The following is a 15,203-nucleotide window of genomic DNA, read 5'->3' on the forward strand; positions in this document are numbered from 1 at the left end:
AAGAGCATCATGACATGAAAAATATGACAAAGGAGACCGTGAACTGTTAAGAAAATGAAATCCTTTTTCAGGCAAGAACGTGAAGAAATTTGATTTTCCAAACCTCAGAAACATTTTAAATTTTCAACATCTGATACATTCTCTCTGCAATATTTAAGTTAAGAGCTAAATTATCTGCAACCATCAAATTCTTCTTTTATCAACACTCTACATAGCACTGCTGACTGATTCAGAGCTCACTGACACACACACACATGCACGCATTGGAAACTTCTTTTAAAGGTTTATTACAAAACGCAAGACAGTACATGTCCACTGGGTTTATTCTATTGGCAAACACAATACAATGACGAACAACCTTCTATCTTGGGTGAAGCTTTGCAGGAACCACGACATGAACAGAAAACAAAGCAACACAACATGGATCAAAATGCAAAACTGTGGACATAAAGAGGAGAACAGCATCTTTAAGTCCCAAAAATGAGAGAACACAAACCAAAAGGATGAAGAGCAGGAGGGAGGAGGAGGAGGAGGAATTTGTTTTTTTTCTATTTTCTTGGGGAGGTTCGTAGTGCGAACACACATTTATAAATAGGCAACAACTAAATTAAGTTAAATCCAATTCACACAGTAAAATTCACAAACTCAAAGCGTCTGCTGTGGGAAGACGATTTGTCGAGCAGGAGAAAAGTGAGGGGTGGTATTTTGGCTGAAGCTGTTCCATCAGTGGGGAAAGAAACTCATCAAAGGATCGATACTTCAGCTCATCCACAGATCCAGGGCTCTTTCTGTGGATCAACACTCAATGACGTCTGGATCATTCACAAATTTAACGCTTTGGGAACAACTGCTGAGTGTTTGTGCCTGCAAACTTTTCAAACAGCCGATAGAGATAACGTTAGGTTTCTTTTCTTCCTTAGTCCGTGTTGGTCCAGATGTTTCCTCAGAGGAATGCCTCATGTGTCCAGATTCTCTGAAACCTCTAACGTGTCATTTTGTGGAAACAGCTCACATTATTCAATAAATAATTCTCATTAATAAGTTATGTCTATGTTAGCCCAAATGCTTTAAAAAAATCCCCTTCGTGGGCACAGCTGGTTAGTTATTATTTATTGTTTTGTTGCAAATAAACAGGGGGGTTACTTTAGAGGCCATAAACTGTCTTATCATCTCAGCCTTGTTTCTACCTTTCCTTCTTTTGAGGCTTTCATGATGAAAATCTGGGGTTTTATGGTGATTGGAGTCTTTTCCTGTTGATGAGGATGCAGAACAATTAAGGTGGTGGTGGTGGTGGTGTTGGTGGTGGTGTTGTTGCTATGATGACGAGGACAGCTAAGCCTGGCTAGGTGCTCTGTTGTTTTCTTTATTTAACTGGTCAATCACATTTAAATACTATTTATATTTATATATTACAACATTGTTCCAGATTCATAAATAAGAAGTGCAGTTTCTCTTTGACCTCCACGAAACGACTGCTCTGTTGGTGCGCGACAAATCAGAATGCCGCAGATCAGTCATCAACCACAAAGCCAGAAAACTACAAATATGGCTGACTATCTGCAGGTTAAAGTCTTCATGCAAATGCTAATGTGTAGGAACGCCAGGTCTGACCAATCGGCTTGTCCGCTCACATTTCACATTTTCACCTTTTTCAAATATCAAAGTCACTAAAATGGAAACCAATCAGAACGGCGCGTCAGAAAGAACTTCAGCCAATCAAAATCACTCTGTTAAAAAGAACATAAACACAAAGGAACCCGAAGAGTCACGCCCGCAAAGACCAGCAGGAGTCTAGTCTGGATCAGATCAGTGCTAAACCTGATCAGACCTGCGGAAGTTTACAAACAACAAACCTGTTTTCAGCTTTTCAAACTACCACTGATGCAGAGAGAGGCGAGAACAATAACAGCTGGATTGATTTGACCATCAAATTTGAATGAATCTAAAACTCTTTAGGTGACTGGTCAATCTTTGGGTTAATATAGGAGAGGACTTTTTATATCAAAGGGAAGTAAAAGTGTGAAGGACCTTTCCCTTCAAAAGTACCAAAGAAAGCAGAAGTAAATCATCTTTACCTGGAGTTTTTGACTGAGAATGTACCGCCAGGTCATATTAAGAGACAGTTTGCAAACAGAATAAATCTCTTTTTACAGGTTACACAATTTAGAGAAAAAGCTATCACATATATTTGTCGTGGATTTCACTGACTGCTTGGCCGTCGCTTTCTGATGTCGATTAGCTCATTACATTAACCTTGGGTAATTTTGTAGTTTTGTTGTTGGTAAACATCCTTGAATTAAACTGGTCTTCCACAGTCTGATCTGAACGTCGAGTTTGATCCAAACTCAATCTGCAGGTTGTGCTGTTGTACTAGTCTGTGCAGACTAAATGTCCCATGATGCTCTGCATGCTGACTTCTGACTGAAAGCAACCAGATGAACGCCTCCCAGAGAGTGTGGCAGGTTGGCAAGAAGTTGACTCTGGTGCTCAGTAGCTCCCAGCCCTCTCCCAGGTGGCTGATGGGAAATGGAGTGTGGAGCAGAATCAAAGTGAAGAGGTCTGTTTGTAACCTAAATGATCAGTGAGGGCGGGGCAGGGCAGGGCGGGGGTAACACTTTAAATCTGATCCCATCCTTTAGAGCAATTATCAGGTTGGTGATGACCATAGAAGGAGTGGACCATATGTGGAGTTCCCCTCAGCATATGACCATATATGGATGTCCTGCTGATATCTACACCAGATAAGAATCAACCAGTTCCAGTTCCAGAACCCTAGCTAAACAACCTGCCATGAGCAGCCCAGAATCTGTCCCAAACTGGTCCAGAACTGGGGGGAACTTGTCCAGAACCTTGTCAAACTAGAACTCTACCAGAACTGGTCCCAAACCAGTCCAGAACCAGTAAGTGCTGATTCAGAACCAACCCAGAAATGGTCCAGAACTGGGTCAGCCCCAGTCCAAAACCTGGTGATGTCACTCCGAGTCGGACTCGAGCGGAGCGGTTTCATCTAAGACAACCCTCTTCCGACGTTTTGCAGCGGCAGCTCGGGCCCTCTGCTCCTCCTCCATGTGTGCCTTCTTGTGGCGGGAGAAGCTGGATGAGTGCATGAAGGTCTTGTTGCACGCGGCACAGGTGTAGGTCTTGGTCTTGGTGGCGGGGAGTCCGGTCTTGACTTGAAGCTGCTTCTGGTGCTGCTGCAGCTTGCCCGCTCCAATGCCATCCATGGCCCTGTGGGTCTGCTGGTGTCGTGCCAGGCTGGAGGCATGGCTGAAGCGTTTCCCACACTGGTTGCAGCCGTGGCGGCCGGCTCCACCTCCTCCTCCAACCACATCGTCTCCTTCAGAGATGGCGGGGCCCCGTTTGTTTGCTCGTCCCCCTCTGCGGCGACGGTTCTTCTTGCAGAGGGTGTAGAAGTTGGGCTTATCACGGGAGCAAAGCTTCAGGCGGATCTTGAGGTCGGATGAGGTCTCACCTAAGTTCTCCTTGCCAGGGGTGTAGTTGTCCAGCAGCTCCTTCACGTGAGTCACCTGGTGTTTGGACAGCTGCGTGGACGTCCTGAAGCTCATGTCACACTGCGGGCAGGCGTAGAACTTATCCCCACCCTGACTCTGGATGATGGCGGTCGCCACATGCTGCTGCTGCTGCCTCTTGTTCTTCTTGTCCTTGCCACCGGCCTTCAAAGAGTGGCGCAGAGAGGCCATGTTGGGGCCAAGGGTGACTTCCTTGGGGAGGCCTTTTCCTTTCTTGTGGATGAGGCGGTGGCGTGACAGACTGGAGCTGTGGTTAAATTCTTTCCCACAAATATTGCAGGGATGGATCCGCCGCTTACCGTGAAGTCGCAGGTGACTGCCCAACATCCTGAGGGAAACACAAAGACACAACAAACATGAAGTTCAATATTTGTCACAGCAGGTCTTTGCTTCATTCTGAAAAAGAGAAGATGATGTTCCTTTGGAGAGACCCTGTTCGCTGATGCAGTTCAATGACCCCAAACAGGATAAACATACTGTTTGTACAGTTTGTCTGAAAGTGTTGCATGTGTGAAATCTTGGCTTAATCTAATTCAAAACTTTTATTCAGGTTCAGATTTTTGGGGGTCTGAGGAGTGATAGACAAGGATAAACACGAGCACAACTGACAGACAAACCCCTGAGCCAAATATCACTCACTGATTGGACAATGCAGCAGGTTACACTCCACTAAAAGCAAGATTGACACTGATCACAAACACATCAGTTTCTATACAGTGGATAATAAACTGACAATAAAAATAGTAATGATCTGACAGTAATTAGTCTTGCCTGATATCTTCAGCATAACATATTTGTTACTTAGTACAATTCATAGCGTCTTGTTTTACTATGGCGGGAATTAAAACCTAAGATAACAGGAATCCTTCATGTCAAAGGGGATTCAGACAAGGCCTAAAAAGAAGAACTTTACCTGATTTCTTTAGTTCTGACAAAATAAAGATGTGTGTTCATGAAATTCAGAGTTCAAAACTAAAGTTGCACTACAAGTAAATTAGAAATGACCAATAAATAATTCAATAATGGAATATTTTGCTGGTAGAAATGCTCTGTAAGCACGGCACAGAATGAACGGACTGCAGGTTGTTCTCATGGGCAGGTGTTTGTTAAACAGGCGACGCAAAGGGGGCGAACACTGTTACTGTGTGTATCTAATTATTATTACACTGCACATGTGTGCAGACACAAGCAGCTGAGGATCAGCTGATACAAGCATCCCAAACGGAAGATACTTTACATGAAGCTTCAGAGTAAAGAGTGTCACGTGTTTCCACTGTGTATCTGGTGAAAGGGGCTCAAACGCAAGTGAAAGATGCAAGTGAGGGATGCCTGGATGCAACTTTATAAACCTTGATATGTGTTTTTCCTGACACATCTGAGGGACGTCCTGGCTCCCCCTGTCCAAACTAACTCCCAGTTCCTGATCTCCTCTAACAGCTCTCGTTATTGTACTTTGAACCTCCTAATCATGAAGAGTTGAAAAGAGACCTTCATTACTTTAGAGGAAGTCTCGGAAATGTGTTGACAGTATCTCACAAGGGGTGCCAGTCTCTTGTCTCTTGAAGGGAAACTGTAAAGGAGGCTTGGTGATCATACTGTAGACTGTGCAAGCTCCAAACACCAATTTTAGTGTGAGTGTGCAAGAAGTTCTGGGAGATGGGGCTTTTTAAAGTCATTATATTGTCCCTCTGGTACCTCTGGAGTAGTTTTACATGGTTTACAGCTCAAGAAAGGATCCCTTTATTTCGCTCACTGATGTTGTAGAAAACTCTTATTTCAGCCTCTGTCTGAAGCACTAAATTTTAGCTGCTGTCTCTTTGAGACTCCCTGTGCTCACATTGGGGAGCCCTCTGAAGGCCTGGGGGCGGGGCTCAGGGTAGCAGTTTGAAAATCTGCACGTTTAGCATGAGCATTCAATACAGGTAGTTTGTTTCCAAATTTTGTTTTAAAACATTTTACTTTGCTGTCAGAAATTACTTTTGTTTTTGCACTGCACAATTATGTTTTTCAGGCTGCAGCGAACTGATCAAGAGGAGTCAAGAGGCGTCGCAAGTGAGAAAAAGCGACAGTGAAGTTCTGTTTAAGCCTTGTTTCCACCAAGTGGTTTTACTTCACCAGAAGGTTGAGCTGGGAACACTGCAGTCTGTTGACTGGTCGAAAGAATCATCACTCACTGTGTGACAGGGACTGCTGCATTTCTCCTGGTGGCACACAGTTTTCTCTGAAACAAAGTTTGATTGCGCTTTGTATCAAAGAGCCACATGCAAATCGCAAAGAAGATGAATTGCAGGATGACTTCCATCCTTGCATCTTTGGATTTATTAGCGGGGTATGTTGTGTCACGGTATTACACAGCTGACATGGCTATCGGCATCCAACTATCACACAGCCTACCACGAGGGGAAGCAGGGTTAACAGAGAAAGGAGAGAGGGGAGGAACCTCTCAGCTACTAGTGAGTAGGAGAGATCCAGAGTTACCTGGTGGTGCAGGTGTGTAAACTGTGAGCCTAGAGAGCTCCTGCAGTCAGGAGTGGGACTTGGTAACAAGATACTTCAGGATCTTTGTGAATCAGTGAATACCAGAGGCTTACATACAGCCTTAGTCTGCATCACTCACTATCCAAAGTCCTCTGACTCACTGAATACTGACGCTTTTTCAATTTTACCATTTTATCCAGTTAATTGAGAAAAGCAGAAAAGTGGAATGGATGTGTGCTTTTAAACGGAGTGCTTGGCTCTCAAGGTTATTTCACGGCATGAAGACAAAACCACATGGTCTGGATGATGTGCTTACCTCATCAGAGTCAAAGTGACTAAGTAAGCTAAGAAACATCTGTGTGTTGTATTAATAGTACAAAAAACAAAGTGTATTTACTATAAACATGTAATTACTGTCATATAATGTCACAATACAGATATGACTCTGGACAGACAGACCTGAGTCAGTCAGTATCAATCATTTCTACAGACCTGCTCCCTTTGAAGCTCATCCCACAATGAGGGCAGGTGTAACGTGCATCCTGGTGAGTTGGCTCCAGTGCCCGTTTGGCGGGGGGTGCCATCCCACTGCTCTTCCCGGTGTGGGTCTGCTGGTGGCGGTACAGGCTGGAGGCATGGCTGTAACACTTTCCACAGTAGCTGCAGCGGTACTGCCTCTCGTCTGGCTCGTAATCCGCCTGGTCCGAGTCCATGTCACCGTCAAGCCGGCTGCTCCCCGCCTCCACCAACACCTCCTGCTCGTCTTCATTCTCCTCATCTTCATCTGAATCTGTCTTTATCTCCACGCTCTGCTCCGTCACCTCGCAGGGGTATACTTCCTCGTACGGAGCGAAGAAGGCCTCGTCTGTTTCGATCTTCAGATGTTCAGCCGTCAGTTCGGATGGATCATCCGAGTCCTTCTTCACACAGGAGATGGTGAACTTAGAGCCGACTTCTGCCCACTTCACCACATATTCAATGGGCTGTGTGTCCAACTCCACAGTGATGAAGTCTGCACCAAGAGCGTCTGACTCTGAAACCACCAGCTCTGTTTCAGAGTCCTCCATCCTGTACAGAGTCCGGAGGGCAGGGATGGAAATGAAGAGGTGCAGCTACAGGCCTGAGGAGGACATAAGAGAAGAAGAGATGAAGGACACGCACAAGAGAAACAAAAGGAAGGAAGAGAAAAGGAAGAAGAGCTGAGGAGAGAGTGAATGAGAAAAAGAAGAAAAGAAGTATGAGGACATGAAAGAAAGAGATGAGAAACCCAGCTTCAATGTGAAAGTGCACTGAGCTTATTAAAAAAAGTTGATAAGCACAGCTGTGGTGACTGTTTTGTCTCACTAAAGCTTATGGTTATACTGTCACTGAGGCAGACGTTTTGTTTTCAGGAATAAGAAGGGGAGTTTGTTGCTTTTAAACAGCTGACTCATTCCACAGACAATAAAATAGTTACATTTTTAATAATTGATGGGGCGTCTGTCTCTCAGGCTCAAGTCCATCAGAGTGAATTTCTCATCTAGTTTGTATGGATTTTATATTTACATGTTTGAGAGATACAAATGATTAACGGACAGACAATAATTTCCTGCTACATGAACAATAACTGCAGCCCCGTGTTGTCTTCAGCTTTCTGAAGTCTGCAGTCAGCTGAATATTGAGGTAATAAAAAGCAATTTTCCATAATCAAACCTGATACCTGCATTAACAAAAACATGAAAAAAACACATTTCTGGCAAAAATAAGTTGAAATGGAATTTGTTTTTAAATTGGTGTATCATATGTAATGAAAAATAATATCAGCTTTCTAATTAATAGAATCAGCCTTGCAAAAGTTGTCAGCTACTGATATGCAGTACCTACTAATATCACATAAAAGGGTTTCACAACCTTCAATCCCAGTAACGTTATCGTAAAGAGGGGGTATTATGCTTCCTCATATTTTGAACATGGATATAAAGTAAAAATGCTGGATGTACAGATTTTTAAACCTCTACATATTAATATGTTGTACAAATCCCCGGATCTGTCTGTAAGTTGCTCAAAATGCTCCTGTCTTCTTAAAGAATGAGATCTTCTCGAGATTTGCTGAAATGTTGAGTTTATAAGGGCATCATGGCATAAGAATCACGTAACTGATTCATGACATGTTGGATGGGTGGGCCTCAAACACCATGGTCTGCACTTACCTCTGCCCTCAACAGGGAGCCTTAAAGACAAAGCAGCTAAAACAAAGTGCTTCAAACAGTGACTGAAATGAGGGTTTTCTGAAACACTGGTATTATTTTTTTAACTGCAATAATATGTAAGCTACCATTGAGGTGATAGTGAGTAAAAATAACGAGCTATTGTTGGTAAAATAAAAGTTAAACCACGATGAAAGGTGAGCTCTGACCTCCTGTCAGTGAGCAGGAAATGACGTAAAACCTGCCAGTTCGGAGCTTTGACAGATAAACTGCTCGGGGCACAGGGACACTTTCATTATCTGTTTTAACACCGCCAAAGCCAAACTCCGTTCAAATATCTGCCTACTCACAGAGAGCCTTCTGGAGAACAGACGATGCTTTGTGTCGTTTCTTTTGGAGACTGTTCACTCACTTTACAACCAACAATGGTTCTAACAAAGCACGAAGCATTTTTCACCAACTGAACATCGGCAAAAATGACAGATTTCCTCATTACAACCGAGCTGACTTCCCACTTATAACCCCGCGGAGGGCGGGTTCTGGCAGGGCATCCATTACAAAGGATGGTATTTTATTTAAATTAAGAGATTTATACTGATTATCTATACGCCGAAATTGTTTCAAGATTCATCTATCTCTAAAAATGTCCAGCACCGATGTAATTTTTTAGTCTTTGGGGTGCAATAAGAGCAAGTGTCAAATAGCGCAGCTAGTGAGTGAGGTTCGGGGCTCGGCCGTGTCTGTCAGTGAGGAAGCAGAGGAGGGATTTACTCTGCACCGACCGTTAACTGTCAAAATAAAAGAGCGAATCGGGGAAATTCACCACAGCAGTCGGTGCTGGAGGTGAAATATCTGGGGATGCGATTACTCACCGAGCCTACGGCGGGGGCACAGCGGCGTTACCGTGAAAATTTCACCGGTGGACTCGGTCACAATAAACAGGAAGCAGGGGACGTGGAAACAAAGCATTGTGGGAAAGGATTAAATGGTAGCGAACAACGGAAGCACGTCGGATTGTCCTTCAAAATAAAATACAACGTGATACAAAATAAAATAACTAGAGGCCAAAATACAATGACATTTTCAAACGAACAAATAAAATAAAATAAAATACATAGAAATAAGGCTTACAGATTTGGGATCATTTTTTTTAAACATCTTCTTAAAACTTTAGATTTTATGTGATGTCTTCATTTTCTTCAGGTCTAATCTCTGTTGATTAATTTAGAGATTTAAATCCCTTGATTTTATCATTTACAATATTGTTTTTTTTTTCCTTCCCCCTCCTTTTTTTATCCTTGTTGTTATTTTTATTATCAATAATATTATAAGATCACCCTGCCCTTGATAATTATAATTGCTTAAACCTACTTTAATGTTTTTATATTATCTCATATTCCAGTTGCTTTTCCTTGTTTATCATGTTTATATATTGTAGTGGCTTTAGTACTCGTATATCATTTTCTCTTCCATTTAAATCATACATCACTTTACATCTTTTGCACTCTTGGGCCTGATTCCTGGGCTAATCATACTGGCTGGGTTTTCCTTTTGTTTGTTTATGATATTTTCTTTTCATGAAATAGTTTGTGTCCTATGAAATTTTTACGTTTTATTCATAACTTCATCTGCCTTGCTCTGTAGTGCACTTGTCTCATCTTGTCTTGTCTCATCATGGAAGCACAAAGCTTTTGGAGCACCAGACAATACTTTCCCCTAAGGGATTCATACAATAACTACTTAATGTAAATGTCTGTATGAGTGTGTCTATCATGGGTTTTTTTTAAGCATACATTTTATTTCATATCATATGTGTTACCTTTTTATTACCTCTTTACTTTTGCACTGATTCTGGATTGCACCTATTTTTTTTCCATAGTAACAATGTGAAAATGTGATAGGTTGAGCTGTTTTATAGAGTGTGCTGGTGAATGTCCTTCCCTTATCTTAAATGGTGACACATTGAGTGACTGGCTGACATGTGTACAGTAGAAGCTCGTGTTGACATATAGGGGTAATTCAGGTTTACCTCCTGATCAAACAAATGTTCTTCCTCATGTTGAAAGTGTGCTTCGTATATTATATGAAACAGAGCAAAGTGCTGGTAAATTTTCCAGTTATGATCACATCTACAGCAGATTTAAGAATGTGGACAGGCCAGTACAAAGAAAAAAAATTACAGCGTCTACACCACATTTCAGTTCATTTCAGTCATAACTGGGCGGGTTTTGTTGAAATAACTCACCTGTTCAATTCAATCATGCTTATAAACTACAGATATGTGTGGATCAGGGCATGGCTGCTTTGAGTGACACGTGAGTGAGGCTCAAGCTTCACGACAGGTCATTCACTAAGTTAAACCTGCCAGCCTGGTCTATGCTGTTGGTGCCTTAGAAATATCAGCTACATGACAGTTCTATTTGTATTGCATAACTATTATTAAATATAACACAGAATTTAGTGGGTAGCTGATAACCTGGTGTGACATCATTTACATATTAGCAGTAACTAACAGATGTTGATGACTGCCACACCCCACTGATCAGCTGGTGCAGTTTGTCTTTTATCGTGTCAGCACTCAGAATTGTTGGTGACTCCTCCCCACCAAAGGCAGAGTCTTAGTAATGAGATGTTTGGTAATTTTCGTTCTCTTGTGTGTCATGAACATACACCCCAAACTCTCACTGGAGATTTTGTCCAATGAGCTGTGAGCAGCCAATTTCCACAAGCAAGCTAAGCTTCCAAGCTAAGGGTCTAAAACATGGATGAGCAGCCCTGTAATGCCTTATTCAACCAGGACCTCTGTCATTCTCAAGCTGTGAGTAAGCCACCGTCACAGACTGCTCAATGGGTGTTTGCTAACTCTTTGTTAGTTTTAAACAACACCTTCTTATCCTAATACATCACCAGAAAACCAACATGTGAGCCGCCAGGTTCCAAAAGACAGTTGAAAAACCGATGCAAAACCTTCAAATACATTTCCGAGGGGGTATTGTGTTTCTTTTCACTCTTTACTCTGTCCCTCTGGTCCCCCTGTTGCAGCTGATTTTTCTCTCTCGCTGGTGTTTCATAAAACCCTTAATAAGCCTCTGCCTGTAACATCTCCTTTTGGCTGCTGCTTCTTTAAGGCTCCCGCTCCACAAACCCCCTTCCCTCTGATTGGCCAGCTCTCTGAAGGCTCATCAAAGGCAGAGCAATGCTATGGGCAGACTTTGGTGTTTGAGGCCAACCCCTCCAATGTGGCATGAACCAGTTACATGAGCCTTATGTGACGACCTCATCCTTTCAGCAAGTCTCACAGGGTGCGTTCAAAAACTCCTTCCTAACTCCTTTCTTTTCGACTTTACCTCAACCCCGATGGAAAACGTCACAGGGTCAAGGAAAGGAGGGAGTAAGAGGAAAGGAAAGGAGAACTGCGGTAAAAGAGGAATTCGACTGCACTTTCACTTTGATGTCATATTTATGCGACGACGGCTTCTTGTGACGTTGTAAGCCATGACGAACTACAATGTTCCGAAAAAGAGATCTACAACAACCGCCCTTGAGATCTGCTTTACCTCACTGCGATGTTTTGTGACCTGTTAACATCAACAAAAGGTGTTTTTTCTATGACCATGTCTTGTCTTTTCTGCTCACAGCTGTAAGGTTAGGGTAAATAATGTAAAATGTTTACATATTAAAACCTTAAGCCTGCTAATACATGTTTATCTTTTTTTTATTTACACATGATCATTGAGAACGATTGTAAAACACCAAATGTGTCTTTCTTTCATTGGTTGTTTCATAATAAACATTACTGGAGACCCCATTGTTCTGTCTTATTATTAGAATGATTAGCTTCATATATTAAGACAGATGAAAAAATGTTAATGAGTATATAATATTAATATAGGAAACAAGTAGCACAATTGTTTGATATCCATCAACATTATGGGTAATTATGGAGAAAAGTAAATGTTTGAAAGTAACTTCTTTATAAATAATAACATGCAATCATTTATCTGTCCACCAATAAATTAAATATTAAAGATATGAACAGAAGGTTATCTTTGAAGCATATATTTTTCTTTATGCCTGCCCAAATGTTTACTCTGTATTGTCTACATATCTTCATTGTCCCTCAAAACTAAAACATAAACAAAGTTTATAAATACAAGTGACGTATTTATATACGTCAGCTGCCGCAATGCATTATGGGGCGTCCTTTCTCCTTTCCTTTCGTAATGGATGGTCCAGTGTTTCCTAAGCTAAAGCAGCTAATAAAGGAAGCAACGACCATCCTTTCCTTAAGGTTTGGAGAATTGGAACAGCCTTTATCATGGCAGATGCTGAAATACTTCCAGGTCATTCCTTCAGTAAGGAAGGTTCCTTACCAAAAAGGAGTTTTCGAACGCACCCACAAAGTTCTCATACTACCTTTTTGAATGGACTGAACAGTTTACATAGAGTTTTAAGGGATTATTAACATAAGACTATCTAGCAATTTGAAAATTGATATATATACGTCTGGTATATGGAAAAGCTGAATACCCCCTCTTTAAGCATAAAGACACAATAAAGCGTGAACAAAGTCTCTCTGATGTCACCCAGGGGTTTCTGAAGCTACGTTTTGGAGCCTTTCCCTGGTACATTGAAAACACTGACTAAGCCTGACTCTCTGACAACCTTTAAAAAGCAAAAAGCAGGAGTTTAGGTGGGCCTTTAGTCTCCCTACAAACAGCCATACAACCTATGGGCATCATGAGGACCAACACTGAGGACGCAAAAGGAGCTTTAGCAGCTTTAACAAGAAAGGTAGACAATGTGGTAAAAACAAAAAGAGAAAAGAAAAGAAAAACAATAATTAAAACATGTTTCATGGTCTGCCATCTATAGAGCCCTCTGCTGGGAAGAGCTGAAGAAAGGACATTGTGATCTGTTGATGTGTCAATGTTAGAGTCCTCTTTAATATCAAACACTCATGAAATCATATGTTATTACAGTTAGCTAAGATGTCGCTTTCTGTGTTCATGTCATTATCTTTTGATAGAGTCAAAGTGAATGTTAACCCTGATTCAAGATGTGTACACATGATCACAATGATAACCTTCCAGGGCTTTAGAGCTTCTCTGGTGTCAGACTTAGATTGGACATGAAGCTTCAGTGCTGCTCTACAGACTGATAATCATTGTGGCTTCTCTGCATATAAGAACTGACTTTAAGATTGGCACTGCATGTGTGACTGTGTGATGAATCTTATAACAAGGGAAATGAATCACTAAAACAAAGACTGCCCTGCAATAAAGAACATGCTTCATGAATGCTGGCAGCAATTAATTTTTTAAGGATAGACACAAAGTGCTTTAGGGCAGGACAGGAGAAGAACAGTGGGTTGGAGAGGAAAGTAGAGGATGAGGAGGAGATGATAAGAAGATGGTGAGAGGATGGGGATGCAGAGGATGAGGAGGAGACTGAGAAGAGGAAGGAAGGAAGAAGAAGAAGGAGGGTAGAATGGGAAGATGAACAGCAGCAGATATTAAGGCCTTCTGTGTTTATCAAACCACCGCAGCAGCGTCATCACTTCCCACCGAGCGGTGCCGCCTCTGTCACGGTGCAGCTACCGGGCCGGTGTGACTGCTGGCGGACATCTGCGGTGACTCTGGGTGGATGTCGAGTCACAGCAGATTTCCGTCACACATACACACAACCACACACATATACACACACCGTGTTCGACACATACACATTTGCTTCGCTACAACCGGACTCTTTTTATGCCGTTATCGCTTGCCTTCAATTCAAACACTTACCGGGAACAGAACCTGCTCGTCCCGGTTCGGCCCTCAATGAGAATTTGAGTCGATAATTCCTGCCGCACCTCTGTCACATCCCAACCAGAGAGCAGCGGCAGCCTGTCGGCTAGCAACCGCTGCAGCGACGACCCTGATGCAGAGCGGCACGAAGCGGCACGGAGCGGAAAGTAACCGGGCAGAGTGAAGGAGACACCGCGGCGCATATGCGGCAGGTGGCGTACAGTCCGGATGTTCTCTGGTTTGTGATTGGTTAAGCTGCAGCGCAGACTTTTCGGTAAATGAAATCTGATTGGCCGACGCAATGGCAACCCACACTTTGCCTCCAAATGTCGCGATGTGTCGTGAAGCTTGAGAACATTGTGTTTCTGGTGAAAAAGGGACTGGAGTTTTAAATATCCAATAAAGTTTATGTTCTAGTTTGTCTTATTCTACTTAAAAGCTAAAATTCTCTACGTCTTGTTTATTGTCCCACTGTTTTTTGATTAACAATAAATCCTGTTGTGCATAGTGGCCACTGCAGTGTAAGGCTGTTAAAGTAATTTTCTCCAAAATGCAGTTTTCCCTATGGTGGAACTATATATCAGCATAGATTTATAACTTTATATATATATATATATATATATATATATATATATATATATATATATATATATATATATATATATATATATATATATATATATATATATAGATAGATAGATAGATAGATAGATAGATAGATAGATAGATAGATAGATAGATAGATAGATAGATAGAATATTTGAAAAATAATTTAAGAACATCTTTTTTTCATACCCTAGGAATAATAAAAACACTCAATGAAAGCACCTTGGCATAGGCGTTCATATTACACATCAGAGGGTTAACTGAACTAAATAATCTCCCATTACACGTTGAATTCATAGATTAAGCCATGGTTGAACTGGCAGACCTTGGCTGTGACACAAATCAAGATTTTTAACGACAACAACTTAACAACTTAATGATTATAAGATACATGATGAAATGGGCTACATCCTCCAATTCCTCTTCTCTTTGTCTTCTTCTTCTTCTTCTTCTCTTTATTATTATTATTATTATTATTATTATTATTATTATTATTATTATTATTTTATTATTATTATTATTATTATTATTACTATTATTATTATTATTATTATTATTATTATTATGTATCATATGTTTTTATTATTATTATTATCATTTCTATCATTAAC

General features: G+C 41.4%; 1 protein-coding gene across 2 annotated transcripts; it reads right to left on the reverse strand.

Moving 5' to 3' along the window:
* Positions 1-271: 271 nt before the first annotated feature.
* On the reverse strand, positions 272-14,137 carry LOC141794827 (uncharacterized). Of its 2 annotated transcripts, none has more exons than XM_074675370.1 (3): positions 13,984-14,137; positions 6,501-7,128; positions 272-3,858 (listed from the first exon to the last, which is right to left on the reverse strand). In XM_074675370.1, the coding sequence occupies exons 2-3, from the start codon at positions 7,073-7,075 to the stop codon at positions 2,973-2,975; spliced, it is 1,461 nt and encodes a 486-aa protein (XP_074531471.1). In that variant the 5' UTR covers positions 7,076-7,128; positions 13,984-14,137; the 3' UTR covers positions 272-2,972. The 2 variants fall into 2 exon arrangements, with proteins under 2 accessions (XP_074531471.1, XP_074531472.1); XM_074675371.1 differs by lacking the exon at positions 13,984-14,137 and adding an exon at positions 9,067-9,165.
* Between the last annotated feature and the right edge of the window lie 1,066 nt (positions 14,138-15,203).

The sequence above is a fragment of the Halichoeres trimaculatus genome, unplaced genomic scaffold (assembly GCF_033239565.1).
Source record: "Halichoeres trimaculatus isolate MK-OKI-2021-1 unplaced genomic scaffold, fHalTri1.1 fHalTri1_scaffold_8, whole genome shotgun sequence".
NCBI classification, from domain to species: Eukaryota; Metazoa; Chordata; class Actinopteri; order Labriformes; family Labridae; genus Halichoeres; species Halichoeres trimaculatus.

Bases quoted from the DNA above. Each gene is read 5' to 3' on its own strand.
- LOC141794827 (XM_074675370.1), bottom strand. From the start codon at position 7,075: ATGGAGGACTCTGAAACAGAGCTGGTGGTTTCAGAGTCAGACGCTCTT. The intron at 3,859-6,500 runs GTCTGTAGAAAT...TGTTTCCCTCAG, and splicing joins ATGAGCTTCAAAGGGAGCAG to GATGTTGGGCAGTCACCTGC.